Source organism: Paroedura picta, chromosome 5, assembly GCF_049243985.1.
Source record: "Paroedura picta isolate Pp20150507F chromosome 5, Ppicta_v3.0, whole genome shotgun sequence".
Classification (NCBI taxonomy): Eukaryota; Metazoa; Chordata; class Lepidosauria; order Squamata; family Gekkonidae; genus Paroedura; species Paroedura picta.
Genome location: NC_135373.1, coordinates 51421862 through 51442824, shown reverse-complemented (window position 1 = coordinate 51442824; position 20963 = coordinate 51421862). Strand labels below are relative to the sequence as shown.

Genomic DNA, 20963 nt, shown 5'->3' with positions numbered 1-20963 from the left:
TAACTGAAAAATATCAGGAAATTCTTAATCTAACTATGCTAAATACACATCTCCAGTGCCCCCTGCAGGATAATCTGCATATTCTTTGGAAACATTCACACTACTTACACATAACTCTGCCTGTGAACAGGCCAGAGGAACTATGGACAAGACACTCAAGCAACTGCTTGGGTAATGACAACAAGGAGGGTGTCCTGGTGCTCTGCAGGGGTTGTGCTCACTCCCAACCCTCAGTAGTAGTAGGGTTGCTAGCCTCCAGGTGGGGCCTGGAGATCTCCTGGAATTGCAATTGATCGCCATTTGGAAAAAGGACACTCTGGCATATCCCACAGATATCCATCCCCTACCCATACCCCACATCAGACTTTTCCCCTCCCCAAATCTCCAGGAATTTCCTAAGAGCTGATACTCTTAACCCTCGACCTGATCCTTCCGATATTAGTGTCTGCCAGGGCTGGGGCGGCGGGGTGGGGTGGGATAAGAGGTTGAGATAATATTTGTTGCTTTCTTGGGGTGGCCACTGGAATGAGCCTCGGGTCTTTCTTGGGGGTGGCCGATAGAGTGAGTCTTGAACACAGATCCCATTTTGTCAGGGTTATCAGATCCTGGTTGGGGGACTGCTGGAGATTTTGGGATGGACCTTGGGGAGGATAGGGACCTCAGTGGGGTATAATTCCAAAGCAGTCTTTGAGGGAACTGATCACTGTAGTCTGGCGACGAGCTGTCATTCCAGCCGATCCCTACCTCTATACAGCCACGAGCGACAAAAAAAAAGCCTCCCCGCCTTGAGCGAAAACGGAGTCCAGCCGCCTGCTTCCCTCCCTCCGGGGCCATTATGCACACCTCGGATAATGCACTTTCGGCGTGCTTTTGCAGCTGGATTCCCCCGGCCTCTCGCGAGAAGAGAAGGCGGGAGGCGGCGCAGAGGCGCTCCCGGACGGGGGTCGTAGGCTGGGCGTTCGTTCTCTCGCTCCGGCCCTCGGCCCGCTGGCCCCTTTCCGCCGGCCGGGGCGGCGTCGGTGCTTGCCCAGGGGGCCCGCTCGCCTTCCTTCATGCCTTTGAGGCACCGGGAGGGCGCCGCCGCGCGGGCTCCTTGCAGGCGCTCGCCATGGCTCAGGCAGTGGAAGCGGCAGGAGGCGGCGGCGGCGGCGGCGGAGCGGCCCCGGCGGAGATCCCGGAGGAGCTGAGAGCGGCGCGGGGAGGGGAGGGAAGTAAGTACGCGGCTGCGGCTGCGGCTGGGGGTCCTTCGCGATGCATCGGATGCGCCCTGCCGGCCGCGTAGGGGAAGGGGGAGAGAGGGCAGGCAGGCGGCAATCCCGGCGCGCTGCTTGGACTCCGTGCGCTTCGGATGCGGGGGAGGGCGCGCTGTGCCTGGGGGGCTCGGCGAGAGGGGGGCCCTTTCCGGACGGCCGGGGTGTGGAGGCGGCGTCCCCGGCAGAGATCCCAGGGCGTCGGGAGCGACGGACGGCGAAACTTCCTCGCCTCTGCTCCTCGTGACTTCGCTCGCGCCTGCCCTACTTTTCCAAGTGGGCGCCCTGCTTGCGCTGAGGAGCTCGGAGCGGCGGCCAGTCCCGCTCCCCTCCTCGGGAAGAAGGAGGAGGAGGCGGTCGCAGCGCCGGCCGATGGCTGTGGTGGACCGAGGGAAGCCAGTGGGGGAGCCGGGACAGCTTCCCTCTGCGACGAGCGTCGCGATTCTCCTCAATCGATTTTCAGCTGGTCCCAGAGCTTATATGTGTCGGTGGGTTTACGCTGGACTAACTTCGATGTGGAGTGACTACAATTCCTAACACCTCTTGGAAGCGATGAGTTTAGACAGAAATAGCTCTGCGTAGAACGGCGTACCTATGATTTTTTTTCAGCTCCTGCCCACCTGAAATTCAAGCTGGAATCCTTCAGTAAGGTGAATTAATATCAGGTTGTTTTGTTAGATATTGCATATTTTACGTTTGAACATACTGCACAATACTATTCATGTTTATTGGCCCACTGAATTATTAGGAAACGTTTAATACTAGGCCTTAAAGCAGTATTGTATGTGCCTGATTTGCAAGGAGGATCGGTACATAGCTTGAATAATAAAGGAATACATAAATGATAATAAATGAAGGTATTAAAAGTGTTGTCGAGTTGTATCCAACTTACAGCAGCCTAACATTTTCAAGGGAAGAGAGAAACAGGGGTGGCTTGCTATTGCCTGCAACCCTGGTCTTCCTCGGTGGTCTTCCTGCTTAGCTTCTGAGGGGCTATCCTGGGCCACCCAGGTCAGGGATTGGCATTGTGCTAGATGCTGCAGAATTGTAAGACTTTTCTTCATGGTGTGTGTTTAGAAGCCCAAACACTGTTTTTACTCTTTCACCTGGTTTAGTGTTGTCAGATCACAATTCTGCATACTTTTACTTATTGGTTGTAAAATAAATTATTTTATATTTTAATTCTAATAGCTACCTATGGTCCCCATCTAAATCTGCAGATTAGGACCACTTAGATACTAAACAGATCTTAAGCAAAAAAAAAAAAATCGGCCTTTTGGGGGGTGAAGTGGGGAGTTTAAATCCCGCCCCATAAAAAGCTGTTCTCTGTGTAAACGCAGAGAATGCATTTATCTCCAGTGATGCAGCAGGTGTCATGAGCATGGGAGGGAAGACTCTGCTGGGGGCGGGAAGTCTGCTGGCTTTTCCAGAGTGAGCTGCAGGGTGGGAGAGAGTCTGCTAGCTCATCTGTAATAGGAGGGAGATTCTGTTGGCTCTGGGAGGGAGGGAAGGTCCTAGGAGAAGCTTTGGAGAGGTAGGTGGTGGGACCTGAAGCCTCACCAGCTTCAGCAATGGTGAGCGATGCAAGACTCCCCTCCCCTTCAAGGAGCTGTAAGGTGTGGGAACTTGGCAGTGAAAGGGGGAGGAATCCCCCCCCCAGTATTGTGGGTTCCCACGTGTTATTTATTTGCTTCGTTTTTCCCCAGTGGGGACCCAAAGAAGCTTGCATTTACCCTTACTGCTGCTTAGAATGTAAAGGAATAAGGGCAGTAATTAAACAGCTTGTTGTTAACCACCTTAATAATTAAATTAAATCCTGGTTCTTATCGTCATATCACTCTTGCTGCATGAGGTACTGACTTGTATATGGAGATAATTCCATCCCTGTTTTCGATGTGGCTTGCCCTAAAAGAGAGCAGTATATAAAAGTAAAATAAATAAATATCTAGTACAACACTTGCTTGTCAGGGAGAAATACATTTTAGCAGATGTAGTCTGAAACTTTGAAACTGCCTGACTCAAATCTTGTTGATGTATATATTTTTATCTATTTAAAATTTGTATCTCAGGTTAAAGGCTTTTGGCATGCTTACATCAAAATAGAATAGAAAAATATAATAAATAAGAAGACATCATGCCAAAACTGACAGCAGAATCAATCTAAAACAGTATAACCATACTACAAAAAAAAATCATTTGGAGAATAGAGATGAACATGAACTGGGAAAACACAGTTTGTGTCACTTTGTGCCTGTGGAGGTACATTTGCAAACCAAATAGGTTCATAGCTTGGGGCCCTGCAAACCCTGTTGAAAGGGTCAGCAGTCCATTTCAACAGGGTTTGCAGAAAGCCAAAAAACAACATACTATTCCCTAGCAGTGAGCAGTTTTGGGCTGTCCTGAGCAGTTCCTTTAAAGTTTAAAGCAGGCACTCAGCTGTTTCGGGGGGCTTTTTGGTGCACTTCCTTTAAACTTTAAAGGGATTACACAGCTTGAAACAACTGAACAGATGGGAGACTCAGAGTCTCTTTAAACGCCTGCTTTCTGTTTTGTTCACAAGCTGCCACAAAATGCTTTAAAAGTTTGTGACAGAAAATTACAATTTTTGCTTTGTGGTTGGTTTGTGCCCATTCCTAATGGAAAACATACAGCATAATGAACATGGTTAACAGATTCCAGAGATAAATAGAAAAAAAAACAATGATTTGGATTTGTTTGTAGTTGCTTGAGATTGAATTGCCTGGGAAACATCTTGGGTTCAATAAATATATCTACATTAAGAGAATAATGGGCACATAGATAATCAATTGCTGACAGCAGTTAGTTTAGACCTTGCTCTCCGCCCTCCTGTCTGTCCTCTCAAGCATGGAAGCATCTTGGCTGTCTCTATTTACAGACCAGAGATAGGAAATATATATACACACACACCATTCCCAACTACATTGCATTTATACTAGTCATAGTCACATCACAATCAATGATTCCAGTAAAGTGATCTTTACTTGAACATCTGGCCCACTGACCCAGATGTTGAACATCTGGCCCACTGACCCAAACCAGCCCATCATTGGCTCTTATCTAGCCTGATAGATCAATCATGTTGATTTCACTTGTGCTTCTGATTTAACTTCTGATGATACAAATATTTCCGTCCTGTACTTCCTATAATGAAAAGCTTTGGGATACTTACAATACCATTTGAAAAAATAATACGTACATACATACATACATACATACATACATACATACATAACAAGCAGTGTGCTATCAGATAAAATAAAGCCTTTTTAACTAATCGAGTAGAAAATCTAAAACACATCTATAAGATTACTTATAAGTGGGCACTGTGGGCACAAGTTCACACATGTGGCAGTTGTCACCCCGGCCACCCAGCAACCAGTATAACTGGGGTCTCTGCCACACATGCCACCTTGTGCACAGGATACCCACTTTCCTGTCAGAAGATCTGGTGGCCTTCAGTTTCTAGGTGGCTGTTGCCAAAGGGCAGGGTGGGGTGTAGAATGGCTTGTTAACAATCCCTGGCTTGAACCTGCAGCATTATCCAGCCATGGATCGCCTGGCAGCCTTGGCTGGGAGTGGCTGCTGCTGCACAGGCATCTCCAGCTCATAAAATGTTGCTTGGCCTGGGTCCTACTGTGCACATGGCTTTGGATCTGCTCCCTCCCTAGTTTTTGCAGGTGGGAGGTTAATTAAACCTGTCTTCCAGTGACTTTACATGGTTACAACATCCAGCTGCTTCACATTTTTATCCTGGGGCCCAGGTTCTTGGCATTGGTGGTGGATGTGGGCACTATGGGAAAGTCTGCCCAGTGCTGCACCACTGGTTCTCCAGTCCACCCTTGTGGGTTTTCCTCTGTGCCCTTTCCCCAGACCACAGTGTGGCCACACCACCTTGGAACTTACTAGCTGCTGTCCTTTATAAAGTCTTTCTCCCTCTAGGGGGCGAGGGCATCCTCTGGGCAATTACCACCAATCCGTCAGGGAGGAAAGGCCAAAGGCAACAAACTCACATTTATGTCTGATCTGTCCCTTGTAAATGGGTTTGACACTTCTGCTTTAGATTATGCAAGTTCTCAAATCTTGGATACCTCCCTAGAGTGATACAGACAATAATTTGTTCTGCATTTGGCTGGATGGCTCAGGCAGAGTCTCCTGAAACTCAACCCTTCCAAGACGGAGGTCCTGATCAGGAAGCTCACCTCCCATTCCTGGACAGAGTACAATTAACACCTGCACCAATAGCCAGGAATTTGAGCGTGACCTTTGATGCTTCCCTTTCCATGGAGGCTCGGATCACGAAAGTAGCCCAGATGGCATTCTTCCATCTTCACCAAGCCAGACTACTAGTGCTCTACCTGTCCTCAGATCACTTAGCCACAGTGATCCATGCAACGGTCACCTCCAGACTAGACTACTGTAACTCGCTCTACGCGGGCCTGCTCTTGTCTTTGACCCAGAAGTTACAATTGGTACAGAATGCGGCTGCTAGGGTCCTCACTAGAACACCTTGGAGGGCCCACATTCAGCCGGTACTTCAACATCTGCACTGGTTGCCAATTTGTTTCTGGATCAAGTTCAAGGTTTTGGTTTTAACCTTTAAGAATACACGAAGCCTGGGTCCTGCCTACCTACGGGACTGCTTGGTTGCCTATGCCCCCTGCAGGGCCCTTCGCTCTGCAGGTGCAAACCTACTGGTGGTTCCGGGCCCTCGGGATGTTCGCCTGGCCTCAACCCGGGCCAGGGCTTTTTCGGCCCTGGCCCCAACCTGGTGGAATGAGCTCCCAGAAGAGTTAAGGGCCCTGTCGGAGTTAACAGCTTTCCGCAGGGCCTGCAAGTCGGAGCTCTTCTGCCAGGCATATGGTTGAGACCAGGGCGGGCGGTCCCGACATTGGATCTGGGCTCCCTGGGTTCATCTGAGTGATCTGATTGCCTCACTCCCATATTAGCAACCTGATGTCCCTCGGCTAACATGGGGCGGTTTGGGGGGGGTTAGTGGGGGTTAGTTAGTGCTTGGTTGTTGCCTAACATCGATAGTGTGGATTGGTTTTAATGGTTTTAACTATGAATTTTATTGGAATTTTTATCTTGTAAACCGCCGTGAGCCTAAGGGAATGGCAGTATAAGAGTTTAATAATAATAATATTAATATTAATAATAATCACCATCATAATCTATTGCAAGGTATGTTGTAATGACTAGGAGTGTGATTTGGGGAGTGTGAAGCAATTGTTTGCTGGTGTTTGTGATGGTTGGGCTTTGGTTTATGTTTTTAAACTTATATTAGGGCCACCTGTTTGAGCTACATTCTTTAGCATGGTTTACTTCTCTTCCTTTCATTTTAGCTAAAATAAATACCATAGAACTCTGCCTCTTTCATCTTAGATATGTTTTCCTTATTCACAGATAATCTTCAGATGGAAGGAACTCAATGTGTTTCTGTTGTCTCAGGCCTTATGACTCCCGTAGCAAAACCCAGTGCTGCCAGTTCAATCAATACATTTGTGATGGAGTTTCCAAGGAAACGCAAAGGAAGTGATTCTGATAACCAGTAAGTGAGATTATTTACATTTTGCATCTCTGTAAGGTAACTGGGTCATACAAGCTTCTCTTCATTAAATGTATTAACTCAGGAGACAACTAATCACAGGTGCCAGGTCACCATGGGACCTAGAAATTCCACTGTGACAACTAGTATTTTCAGCAGTCATTTGATAGTAGTGTTTCTCTGCATAACATATTTCACATCAGAATGTTTTGTTGTGTAACATCAAAATGCACGCATGTGAAATTCTTGTAATTGCTTATTTATACGTTAACTTTATACCATTCAGTGGTGGAAGGCAAATTCATTTTACAACCTTTAAGACCTGTATTAATTTTTGCTATATATCCCCACTGTCATGTAAGGAATTCATAGTCTGACGAAGAATGCTTGCACTCGAAAGCTCATGCCCTGAATAAATCTTTGTTGGTCTTAAAGGTGCTACTGGACTCTGATCTTATTGTACTTCAGACCAACATGGCTACCCATTTGAATCTATCATTTTACAACCAGTAGCTTTGTATTTTGGCTCCAGTATTTTAAACAGAGCTTTTTAAAGTAGTGATATTAGTTAGCTATGTTAGGGGTAAGAAGTTCGCTTTTTGCTGTAGTTTTGATGACCAATTACCCTATATTTATTTAGATATGACAACGCTTTTGCCTTAATTTTAATGACCGTACAATAAACTATGTAGGATTACATGTTTTTGATAGCAATAACTACAAAATAAGACTAAAAGATGAGAAATACCGAGGTGGAGTGCCAATTGGGGCCAGCTACCTAAGAGGCAGAGAGCGAAGGAGGAAGGGCAGGGCTGGTTGTTGGGCCAGGCACTAACAGTAGTGGTCTGGTGAAGCTGGGAGGCAGTTAAGTCAGCAGTACACGAAAAAGAAACATCCCACAACTACACTGGAGAGAGTTTGCTTGTTGGAAATAAAAAAATACTTGTTTTTTTCTATTATACTGACTTCTCTGTTAATGTTTTCAAATTAGTTTAATTTCTCTTAGGTACACTGGTGAGATTGAAGCTGATGATCTTCAGAGCAGGTATATTTTTATTTGTTGTCTATATTTACATTTATTTAGGGTGTACAGGATCACTGTGAAATATCAGTGCAGCTACCTTTGTACCCTTGCAAAGGTCCCTAAGTTAATTTGCTTACTTCATATTACTGGGTACAAGATGAAAACTAAGTATCTTTGTCTGTTTGATGGTCATTCAGAACTTGAGAATCAAACGCCTCAAAGCTATTACATGGCATAAAACCAAAAGATCACTCAGGGTGAGAAAAAAGAGGGTATTAAATTTAGATTTCATTTTAAATAACCTAATTTGTATAACATACAATTCTGTAACCAATTAGTTATTTAAAATCTTAACATTTTATGTCATCTGTAGTATTTTATTCACTCTGGATAAGTATTTATTCTATGCCAGGGGTAGTAAAACTGCGGCCCTCCAGATATCCATGGACTACAATTCCAATGAGCCCCTGCCAGCCTCCCATGTCCACAATTGTAGTCCATGGACATTTGGAGGGCCTCAGTTTGACTACCCCTGTTCTATAGTATTTATTTCAGTTGGGATGCTTTTCTTCTTATTGATTTGTGAATTGGGTTTTTTTTTGGGGGGGGGGTCATTCTGTCTAGCTCTGAATCACAGTAGTGTGAATGTTGTCCTAAAGATCATTTTTTAAAAAGTTCACTGTGTTGAAACTTCTTCAGCTATATATTTTTCTAATGTATACAAAGAACATTTTATAAAAATAGTGGAAGAGAAATGTGATTAGCATTGTTCCCCCTTTTTCATTTAGATTAAAGAATTCTTTTAAAAAAAATCTTTAAATGCTTTCTCCTGGAACTTATTGGCATACTTAATTACTGTATTTTGGAAGTGTTCCAAGAGAATTCTAATATTTGAGAGAGATGTATGCAATAATAAATGGTATAATCTAGTCCATCTTTCTGTATGGTACTAAATCCTTACATTTCCTCCCTAGGAGTGAAGATGAAGAACATGTAAAAATTAAATATTTCAGGTACTGCAACTTGAAAAAGTATGCCTTTCTACAAGGGAAGTATTTTAATTTAAATTAGGTTTGCATTATGATCAGAAAGTGTAGTGACAACGTAAGGACATAGGGCACAATTGCACCACAGCTAAATACACTGTTTACATTTAAAGTCCCAAGTATCGGCATGACAGTCTTCAATTACAATCAATAGACTTAAGTATTTCACTTGTGAATTGTGGACAGCATTGATGATGTGGTGGTATGGTGTTTGATATGATATTATTTAGGAAGAAATTCCTGCAGGTTAATATTAAATGTGTATGCTTGGAAGCTTTAGTGAATCAACCATGAACTGAATGCCTACCTTAATGGCACCCAACTTACACACCACCATACACCTAAGAATCTTGGTGTTAACCTACAGGACCATGAGCTATAAACCAATATATCTTACCAATATAGCAATGAAAATATGCACACAAAACAGCATTCTCTGAAAATTATGTGGCACAACTTGAGCTGTGTCTGCTACAACACTTAGATGCTCAGCTTTGAGGTTGATATATATAGTACTGCAGAATATGGTGCTTCAACGGGGCTCAACAGCCTCCCATGTCCACAAACTTGATGTCCCGCTCAATACAACAAGGAGAACCATCAGATGATATGTTAAACCCAGACATATTGACTACCTACATTGTACCACAATGTACCACATTGTACCACATACACATCAGCATGTATTAATGGGAATTGTAGTCCATGAACATCTAGGGAGTCACATTTTGACCACCCCTGGTCTATAGAGATCTTTTCCCCCCCAAAGGGTCACTTGACAGAAGTGGGATGAGCCCTCCTCCCACAGTTCTCTTCTTGCTGCCATGAGGAGAGGAAGTGCTTCTACATGGGGCCTCAAAAGGGTAGGCTAGTGTGGTTTTCCATGAAGAGTATGATAGGATTCAACTTACAAAACTTGTAGGATGGCTTTTGTTAAGAAATGCAGGGAACGTGGAGCAAAAATGGTCCAAATTGATTACCATAGCTCCTGTCTTCCATGCTTCGGAGAGGGCCATAATACAGCCATATGTCCAACCTGCTGGTGACTTACCCCTAAAACCAATAAAGGCAGAACCACAAGACTTAAAGTGGTGCTATGGGAAAAACACTCTGGGTGCCTCAAACCCTCACAGTGAGAAATAGGCCCAGATGGGAAAGGGAGCAAGGGTTCACTTGGTGGCTTCAGCATCAACACCCTCAGCACTGGGACTGCAGTCACAAACTGAGGGAGGAGTGGTTGCCCCGCCTGTCATGTGACCCACTGGTCGGGAAAAAGAATCTCTATAAACAGAGGGGAGGGGGAGCACTCTAGAGCCTAGAAACGTCTTTGGAAGCTCTTATCAGTGGCTGGCTTGCAATCATGCAGTCCTATTTGTGCCTGCACAGAAGGCCATTCAATGAAAAATAATCACAGGCGGGTGCAACCCCATTTTTCATTCCATGAAACTGAATTGCATGTCATGCCATCAGCTCTGAAACATATTCTCTTTGGGCTGTCACAATACGGCAAGGCACAGCTTACTGTTTCAGAGTCGCCTGAATGTGCCTTTTGCTCTTTTTATTTTTGGCTGCAGTCTGTGCATATACTGGGGGATAAGTTGTATCAAAACAATTGAGCTTGATTCCAAGGAAGTGTGTAGGATCAGCCCATGTGCTTTACTGTACAATCCTCAGCAGATCTACAATTTTCTAAACACACTGACTGTAGTATACCTTAAAAGGTACTTTCTTTGAAAGGTACTCTATTTAAGACTGAACTGTTAAAGTCTGTATATGTGATTAAAAAGGACAGAGCGCTTTGTCCAGTAATAGTTTGAGTTCTGATAAAAACAAATGACAGTGTACATTAGCAGGGCTGAAATGGAAAAGGAAGGTACATTGTGTAACCCTCATCTGTATAATTCTCCCAGATATAGCCCAGGAATTCAAACTTGTTCATAAGGAGAGCATTTACACCCAGAGATTCAAGTGAAGATCTACAATAATGACTGAATCCCTTCAGAAGAAAAAAAAAAAGTGATAATAGATGTGACAAAATCTCAACTTACACATTTATAGCAAGTTTCTGAAATCATATTTCCATTTCCCTCATATGACAAAGTTGGTTTGTATCAGAATGTTTTGCGTTTAACTGGTATGGTACCTCAAGGTTAAGTATGGTACATATAATGTTTAAAATAATGTGTTTGAGAAACTAGTGGCACAAAAGTAAATGTATTTTTGTGTTTCATTTTTATTAGGGAGGCTCATAGCCAAACAGAAAAGCGAAGAAGAGACAAAATGAATAACCTGATAGAAGAATTATCTGCCATGATACCTCAGTGCAATCCAGTAGCACGTAAACTGGATAAACTTACAGTGTTAAGAATGGCTGTGCAGCATTTAAAGTTGTTGAAAGGTGAGATACAAAACATACTGCCTGGGAATTTTACAACAAGCATTTGTTTTTTCAGCCTTTTTAGGCAGATGGGAAAAGGTTATCCTGTGAGGTGGGTGAGGCTGAGAGAGCCCTGATATCACTGCTCGATTGGAAAGCTTTTTTCAGTGCTGTGGGGAGCCCAAGGTCACCCAGCTGGCTGCATGTGGGGGAGCGCGGAATTAAACCCAGCTCACCAGATTAGAAGTCAGCACTCCTAACCACTACACCAAACTGGCTTTATAAACCTCTATCATGTCCCTCCTCCATCATCTCTTTTGTAAACAGAAAAGGCCCAGACTCTTTATCTTTTCCTCAAAGGAAAAGTGCTCTAAACCCCCAGTCATCTAGGTTGCCCCCTAGCAGGGCATATATTATCATCTCAGGGATATTCCAATCTATGCACATTGATTTCAGTGGATTCAAACTAGAGTAATTCTGTAGGCATATTATAATAGTTCTTTTTAGTGGGATGGATCCAGAGAACAGTAAGTAGAGCTTTGCTTTAAGGATTTTAGTCCCCTGTCTGTTTCCCTACCCCAGACAGGTGCCCTTGAGGACACTTAAAACCTCCTTAGGATGTGATGTGTTTGTAATGGGAAATACCTTTCTGCTTGTGCAACACAGGTGTAGATTCAGTGCATAAGTCTATATTTGTATGCATCCTAGCTGTTTTTAATAGCTTTAAAATATGTGGGTGGGCTAGGGGGCTATGTGTATTGAACTTAATGGTTTAAAAATATAATTTTATTATATGTTTTAATTTGTTAATTTGTTTTGATGGCCATTATGAGGGCAGAAAGGTGGGATATATATTTTGTAAAATAAATTACAATTTTGCATGTAATTGTTTTGAAATTTATATATGCTGATAGTTGATACATAAGCAACCACAGAACCTACAATATATAAGCATCAAAAGATGTAATAGCTTAGGAATTCAGATGTCATGATCTGTTAGGATGAGAATCTTCTTGGGGTTTTTTGCTTTTAACCTTTTGGCAATATGGATGATATTTCTCTAAAAATCTTTATGTTTTTGTAATTAAAACTGTGTGCTGTCAAGTCATAACTGACTCATGATGACCCTAGAACGATGTGGTTTTAAAGGGAAGAGATGGGCAGAGGTGGTTTACCATTGCCTTCTGCTCTTCCTTGGTGGCTGTCTCCCAAACACATACTGTGACCAAACCTTTCAAGATTAGGATATTCAGGCTGTTATTGGCATTCCTGAATAACAACAACAATAATAATTTCAAAAAACAAAACTGAAAAAATGGTATTGGGAACAGAACAAGAATCATCATGCAATGTTATTTTGAATCAAGAGCTGAACAGCGTAGATCTTTAAATGAATGCTTGAAATAGGGAAATAAAAGTATCCTGATTCTACCATCGCTTAACATCAACTAGTAGATCAGCACAATTTGATCATAGGGAAACAACTTTTTCATAACAATAGAGTTAGATGAATTAAAGAACAAAAGCCACTCAAAGGAAGAACATGAAAATCAAGAAATAAATGAAATCAACTAAATAATCCCAGGAGATGGCAGAATAGAAAAGAAAGAACAGGAGAAGATCATGACATGCAAAGACCTCTAAATAGAGTTAGAGTGCCTTTGGGAGAAGATGAGTATTGTGTTAGTTATCATTGGAGACCTTGCAGTAGTGCCTAGAATTCTCAAGAAACAGGTAATGGCAAACCACGTCTGAATGCCTTTTGCCTTGAAAATCCCATGGAAGCACCATAAGTCACTTGCAATTTAAGAGTAAGAAAATAGAGATTTTTCTGGGTTAAACCTACCATAGACCCCTAAAGTCCTCGTTTTTTTAGGTTCTACCAATACTTACTCAGAGGTCCGCTATAAGCCTTCATTTTTACAAGATGATGAACTTCAACATTTAATTCTTAAGGTAAGAAAAATATATCAAAGATAAATTATCTCCTTAAATACCATTGTTCCACGATGCATCAGAAAATATGCATTCTGGGTGGCACCAGGGCTTCCCCCAAAGTCTGCTTATGTGCCTCAGGGAGCCTGCGTGGGAACAAGAGGGGACTAGTTCTGTAGTCTCTTCTAACTGAGTACAGACTATGAAAGTGTTTAGTGCATTTTATGAAATAAGGACATTTTAGACTTTGCTTTTGTTTACCTATTTCCATAATGTTTATTTCATAATGTTTCTTTCCATGTCACCAGTTTATATTACATAGGGAGGCAAATTTAGGACCTCTTCAATAATTACCCATAAAGATGTTAGTATGTCTACAAATTGGGGGAAATGGAGACTTGGACTTTGATTAGGAGTGTTCAAAATCTCCAGTATTTTGGGGATTTGGTATTTCTTAAGATTTCTGAATCTCAGAACCAGTATTGTATTTGAATTAGGTAAATATTTGGGATTGTTGAATTTTTTGGTTCTGTGAATCTGAGGCTTTGAAAGGGAGCAAGATACCTTTAAATACCTTGAGTCAGACTTCACTCCAAGACACAATTTCACTGCTTGGAGTGGAGAAGGCATTACATGGGACTGAGATCTTTTTAATTGACGGAGTCAGACTTCACTTTTGCCGCTTTTAGTGGTCAGGGATCTTGGTCCCTTTAAATGCCTTAGCTCTGGCTATCCAATGGTCTCAAAAAATCTTGAATATTTTTGGGATTATTTTGGCTCAGCCATTTTGTTAGCCAGACAAATAGCTCCCTCCCCCAAATCCTGCTGAATTAATACAGAAAAAAATACTGATAAAGTATTTTCCAGTTCAGATATGCCAAATGCACACCACTAGTTGTGATTAGCTCAAACACAGTGGGAGTAAGAGGAGTGCCTCAGGTTGTCATCTCAGTCCTTAGAATAGAAAACTTATTTATTTACTGTATGGTGTGTGTAGTGTAGCCAAGAGATCTGAGGATTGTCTGACAGCCAGGGAAGGGACATATGCAGGTCCTGTCTTTGCTGTGTCCTGTCTCTGCATCATGACCCCTAGTGTTCCTTGGAGGAACTACCACCCCAATCCTTTGAGGTGTGGGTCGTCAACCCCTTGTCAGAGGCCCGGTACCGGGCTGCGAAGGCCTCGATACCGGGCCAGTAGCAGCTGCACCTACCTCTCCCCCCCCCCACCGCAGCAAGAAGTTCGCCAGGCCGCGAGCGAAGTGGCTGCCAAAGCGGCAGCTTCGCTTGTATCGTGGCTAGCTTCTCGCTGCGAGAGGGGGAGAAGAGGCAGGCGCGGTCTCTGGCACGCCGGCGGACGGAAACATGCATGCGCGGAGCTGCCACGCATGCGCGTTTGAGCCCCCTGCTGGTGCAAACACGCATGCGCAGCAACTCTGCACATGCATGTTTGCACACAGCTGCTGTGTGTGCGCAGCGCCTGGGACGCCGGCTCTCCCCCACCCCCAGAGGCGGTCCTCAACCTCAAAAAGGTTGGGGACTGCTGCTTTGAGGTATCCAATCCAAATACTAGCCAGGGTTGGCGTTGCTTAGCTTCGGAGATCTAATGGAATTGGGCTTGCCTGGGCTAGAAAACTAGCCCAGGCCTTGTGCAACAAACAACATTGTCTGACATGCAGACATGGCATTTTCTCTAAAATATATATGCTTCATATATGTATACTGAACACTGTAAGCTCTTACCAGCTTCTAACAGCTTTTGCAAGTGTTACTGTTGCTAAGATATTTTCCCATTTTAAGAGTAACTGTTTTATTTTTAATTTTTTAATAATTAAAAGTGGCGTTGAGCACTACTTGCATTTATTTTACTGTTGTAAGAGTATAGAGGTTTAGAACTTTCTCCTACATGGTTCCAGGAAAGTATAGGATTATTCTGCTCCCTTGTAAGTATCAACAGGCAGTGGTAATAAATCAGTAGTCTTGAAGATAAATACAAAAACTGACTAGCTCATAGAAAAGGATCGCATTGAGTCTGGTGAGCTCAATTTAATTTAAGAGGTTATTGGAAGGGAAGCAAAAGAAAAATATCTACCATACACACTTTCTGGAGCCTGCAAGATAAATAGGAGTGGAATAAGCATAGCAGATTTAACTTGTTTCTAAAGGATTATAGTTAATATATTTAAGATACTACAAAATCACTTTTCAGAAGACTTACTGGAAAAAAAACATTAACTAGTAATTGGGAGGAACCCAACATTCTTAGATGTAGTCCTATGTACAAATATTTAAGAGTAAATTGCTGAGTAAACATGTGTGGGATATGAAACATATGAAAACCAAGTGCAACAATGCAGCCTGCATGTCTGCAGATTCCTGTTCTTTCTCTCCCTTTGCTGTCTTGTGTCCTGAAGTTGCCTTTTTTCTGCCTATCTTTGCTTCTTAGTGTGTTGAATATTTGATTTTTTTCCTTTAATTTATAGGCTGCAGATGGGTTCCTCTTTGTGGTTGGATGTGACAGAGGGAAAATCTTGTTTGTTTCAGAATCAGTTTCCAAGATTCTTAATTATGACTCAGTAGGTGGTATTGTTTTGTGGAATTTGTTTAAACACAGATGTCTGTATTCTTTTCCTACCAAGACTAGTAGCTACTTAGGGAGTAATTGAGATCAGGAGAGAAGTGTAGAGAGAAAGTATTAAACATTTCCTCACCTAGTGCTGCTTTCCCAATCAAATTAATTGTGCCACAGCCTTCTTTAAAATAAACCAAACATTGTCAGATCTAATCATGGATATTCGGCATCATATTTGTCTTGGCTCTCATTGTCTAGGATCAGTGAGCTAGCCAGGGATATTGATGTCCACGGGATGCCCACAGTACAGAGAGCCACTTTGGTGTAGTGGTTAAGAGCAGAGGCTTCTAACCTGGCGAGCCAGGCTTGAGTCCCTGCTCCTCCACATGCAGCCAATTGGGTGACCTTGGGTTCACCACAGCACTGATAAAGCTGTTCTGGCCGAGCAGTAATATCAGCTCTCTCAGCCTCCCCTACCTCACAGGGTGTCTGTTGTGGGGAGAGGGAATGGAAGGAGATTGTAAGCAGCTTTGAGACTCCTGGTGGATAAAATCAGCATATAAAAACCAACTCTTCTTCTGGCATTTGGGGGGAGGGATGGGTATAAATCCCAATAAAACCAGGTGAGTAAAAAAAAAAAAAACAGAATGTGGCATATAGTAGAGCAGTCTAAAATGGCATTACTAAGATAGTCATCAGGCTTGAGGTATACAATAAGGAGGATTCCCTTGGTGAGCAACCTAGGTAAATAGACACAATTTAGCCTGGGGTCTAAAGACCAAGAAGGTAAATACCATGCAAGCCTCAAATAAAGTAGCTGCCAGGCTAGTCTCAAAAAGGAAGGCATTTCAAGGGTGGGGTTACCACCACTTAAAAAGTCCTGTAATCTAAACTTGTTTTGTTCATTAGTTTCTATTTTTTCCACATGTATTCTGCTTGTGGTGGCTTACATGCACTTAAAATAATTAAAACAAAAAAATGACTAGAATAAACTAATAGCACACTAAGGGACATCACACCAAAATAGCAATTTTAACAGCAAATTCCTTAGCAGTCTCTGAATACTAGCAGCAATGAAATTAAAAAAAAATTCAAATTGCCTAGTATTAAAAAATCAGCAGCAACAATATTAAGCGTAAATCAAATGTCGAAAGCCAGAACACAAACATTGAAAGACAGTAAGCATTTTCAGGGACATGAACAAATGAAAACAGAAACAAAAAATCATAGGAATTTGGGGATGAACAATTATATCGATACCTGTTGCTGGAAACTTAGCATACTTTGGTACCATCTAAATATCTGAGGGCGGAGTGTTTCATAATGAAATAGAAAAAGAAGGAGCTGTGCTTCTATGGTAGAGCATCTGTTTTCTGTGCAGAAGTTCGCAGGCTCAATTCCTGTTCCCCGGTTTGTTTAATGCCCTCCAACCTTAAAATAAACCCAGTATATTTTGTTCTAGCAATGGAGAGTCTTTGACAATCAACCAGTGCCTTTCTGCGCACTGAAGTGGTGACCCTTCGGGGATCACCACTAGATTTAGATAAGTTAGGTAATCAGCGTTAATTGTTAGAATGATGAAACATAAGTGCTTAATGAACTCTGCTTAACATAATTTGTATGTGTGTTTGGGGAGGGGATGTCTAGTGAACTAGATGTGCACAACTTGAAAGTTAATCATGTTATCTTCTGCTAGGCCACTTTGATTGGGCAAAGTCTTTTTGACTATCTGCATCCAAAAGATGTTGCCAAAGTGAAAGAACAACTTTCATCTTCAGATGCTTCACCAAGAGAAAAGTTAATAGATGCCAAAAGTAAGTATATACCTAAAAATACTTAAGATTTCACAATTTTGCAATACATGTCTATAGAACAATATATCAAAACATTTGGAGATATGTTCTTACAGACATGGTTTGTATGAACAAAATAGTAATGTCTTCATGGGAGTGCATTGACAATTTAAAAAATTCCCAGCATGCATGTTTTTACATAATTGAGAAATGTATAAGCTATGATATGTGTGGCAAGATCTTGCATGTCTTTTTTTCCCCCCAGGGCACATACTAGTTTATTTTTCTTGTGTTTAATAGATCTTGTCAGTAGAAAAGACCTGGTGTGGTCAAGCTTGGGATAAAATGCTTCAGTACCAAGAATCACTCTGCTCTGAAAATGTTAAGTGCCCGTCCTAATATAACCACATCTTATTTCTGTTATAAAGGCATTCTTTACTTCGCAGATGATTTTGAATGAATATTGTTACTACACATTTATCTTCCCTTACCAACGTAGAGAAGAAAGTATGGGCCTTATATTTAATCTGATTAAAATACTATAATACGCATTCCCATTGGTTAAAGTTCTGAAATATCTTGCTGCTGTTCATGAGTCTGTTTCTTTCCATGTTTCTTCATCATTAAATTTGTATTAATCAAAGCTTTTTAAATAGCTATTTACGAGACTTTTAGAAGCAATTAAAAGATTCAAATTAACGTAGCTGCAGACTATTTTTCATATCTCACATTTGATTTGTATACTCTGCTCCTTTTAAACTTCAAAAGCTGGCTTGCAAGTCCACACTGATTTTCAAGCAGGATCATCTGGTCTGCATCCCGGTGCTCGGAGGTCGTTTTTCTGTCGAATAAAGTATGCAAGAAATGTAGTCAAAGAAGAAAAGGAGGCTTTGTCAAGTGCAGCAAAGAAAGGTATTTCTTGAATGTGGGGAAAACTATTCCACATGCAGTATCTTTTAACAGTAATATGAAATGATTCCTGCTCTGCATACTTGCACACAAACTGCTGTAAATGGGTTTGCCATAATCTGAGGTGATGTGAGAAGGCCTTAATGTTATAGGAGGAAAAAAACATGTTACGGTGCCAGTAAATGTTCCATGTCACGGTCTCTAATTCCAAGGTCTATGACTGCACAGCTTTCAGTCAGAGTAATCTTGTGCTGCATCTAGTGGTGCAACTGTGGCACCATAGAGACACCTCCCAAACATGGTGGCCGAAAAAAAGACATGATGCCCAGCCAGTGTTGGTTAATGCTGCCACATTGGCATCTGTAGCTCTTCTAATGTAGTAGTCCATCCCGGCATTGTTGTTATGTAAGGACAGCATGAAAGACAAGGCTGGCAGGATCAATGACAGTAATAAGTGGAGGGGATAAAGCCAAACAAACAGTACTGGCAGAGAATAACCCGGAGAAGCACTGTTCCTCCCCTGAAGCATGCCCCTCCTTAAAGGAACCTCTACCCTTTAAGGCCATGCTTCAGCACTTTAAAAAAAAAGCAAACGAAAAATACAAGGAGCACCTGTAGCAAGAAACAAAAGCCCTCAGTGGCAGATACTTGGTAACCACAGCATTCTGGGCTTGGTTTCTGTTAGTAAAAGGCTGCTGGAGGGAGCAGAGGCCTTTCCAAGGCTGTTTTGCCCATTGATAGAGGAGGAATCATCGGGGCCAGACTTGGCAGCAGCCATTGAGGGACTTAACACCACCCAACTTGTATGAGTCACCTAGGCTTGGCTGTTTGCTACCATTCAGCAGCAACCACCTTATGAAAGCCAGTGTAGTGGTTATAGCTTCAGAGTAGGGACTGTGAGTCCCACATTCAAATCACTAGTCATAAAAGCTTACAAGGTGATGCTGTGCCAGTCACATACTTTCTGCCTAACCTATCTCACAGAGTTGCTGTGAGAATGAGTAATGTGAGTTCTTTGGTCCCTGCTGTGGGTAAAGGCAGTGAATAAATGAAGTAATGAATAATAAGCATAGCTGAACATGGAAGGCAGATGAAAGGTAGGTTGGTGAATGGCTGAGAAAGAGAGTATGAGGCAGGAAAAGGAGAGAGGCTATGGGAGTTGCCAGGAGGAGGGAAAGGGTTAATAATCTGGGGAGCAGAATACTTAGGAAAGAGATGTCCTGTAAGTTTTTGAAGCTTCTCTACTATGGAGCAGCAGCTGACATCACACAGTTGTGCCATAGTTTTCCTATGTAGGGACAGTGGTAGTGGAAACTAAAAACAGTGGAGCAGATAATGGTAGGCTGACTATTGAGTGGGAGGGAGAGAAGAAAGCAGGGAAAGGGGACAGGGAGAGTCTATGTATGTGTGTGGTGGGGGGAGAGGTGAGATGCCTCCCTGCTGTGAGGTTCTACTGATTGCTACAATAACGAATTTTGGTTTGAAGCAAAGATCAATTTTATTGAGTGCACACAAATAGAGCTAATCAATACGTTGCCAAGACTAAAGCTCAATAACCTAAGTGGGCTTATATCAGTGAGTCCGCAATCCCTCCCCACATGGGTCAGTTTTCAGCAGGAACAGACTGATCTAAAAAGAAAGGGCAGAAGCATGGCAAGGGGCTGGGATGCTATAAGGCCGAAAGGCAGGATGCATTCTACAAGGAGTAGAGGCATCAGAGGAATGCCTGTCAAGCTAACACATGAAAAGAAACAGAGCAGAGTGTTACATGGCAGAATGTACCTTTCTGACATGGGCAAGTCCTTGTGGGTTCCTTCTTATCAATTTCTAAACTGAATTTAATCAAAATTTGGGAAGTTTTCTTCATCTATGAATGAAATTGTTTTAATTGTCAGCACCTGCAAAGTGCCTTTGCGAATCTTTTATGAGAAGCATACTTTCCCAGGTTAGAGCACATTATAAAAAATAAATTTGTCAAGATTTCAGACTATGTACAGATCTAATGGCAGTGTTATGAATTGTTTTGGGGGGATTGTGTCTTTAGGTGAACATAATACCTGATCTTTTACGTTTTGTGTCTTAACTAGATCATAAAAAGTACTGTACCGTTCATTCCACTGGGTACCTGAAGAGCTGGCCTCCTAATGAGGTGGGAGTAGAAGACGAGAATGATGCAGGCAAAAACAGTAACTATAACTGCCTTGTTGCAGTTGGGAGATTACACCCTTACGTTATTCCCCAGAAAAGTGGAGAAATAAAGGTCAAGCCAACAGAATTTATAACACGCTTTGCTATGGATGGGAAATTTGTTTTTGTAGATCAACGGTAAGCATCTCCACTTTAAAATTTTTAATATAGTCTCCATCTTGTAGGCTTAGGTTTTCAGTGACCTTCAATGCAGTGTTTTGTCTGCAGGCTTCCTATCGTGTTATTAATTTTTATTAAAATGGCTCAAAATCCACTCGTTAAAATAAAATATTTATAGCATCACTTG

The 20963-nt window shown here is 42.3% G+C and overlaps 1 protein-coding gene across 3 annotated transcripts in view; it reads left to right on the top strand.

Moving 5' to 3' along the window:
* The first annotated feature begins 855 nt into the window (after positions 1-855).
* BMAL2 (basic helix-loop-helix ARNT like 2) overlaps positions 856-20963 on the top strand; it is a 33692-nt gene continuing 13584 nt past the window's right edge. The window contains exons 1-11 of one of the 3 annotated variants that reach the window (XM_077337885.1): positions 1148-1211; positions 1860-1900; positions 6675-6819; positions 7808-7861; positions 8815-8853; positions 11127-11284; positions 13140-13219; positions 15679-15771; positions 17464-17581; positions 18329-18472; positions 20557-20794. In XM_077337885.1, the coding sequence (XP_077194000.1) occupies positions 6686-6819; positions 7808-7861; positions 8815-8853; positions 11127-11284; positions 13140-13219; positions 15679-15771; positions 17464-17581; positions 18329-18472; positions 20557-20794 (1058 nt within the window). In that variant the 5' untranslated portion in view covers positions 1148-1211; positions 1860-1900; positions 6675-6685. Of the gene's footprint in view, positions 1212-1859; positions 1901-6674; positions 6820-7807; positions 7862-8814; positions 8854-11126; positions 11285-13139; positions 13220-15678; positions 15772-17463; positions 17582-18328; positions 18473-20556; positions 20795-20963 lie in introns of all 3 variants that reach the window. The other 2 variants (XM_077337884.1, XM_077337882.1) reach the window with 2 other exon arrangements.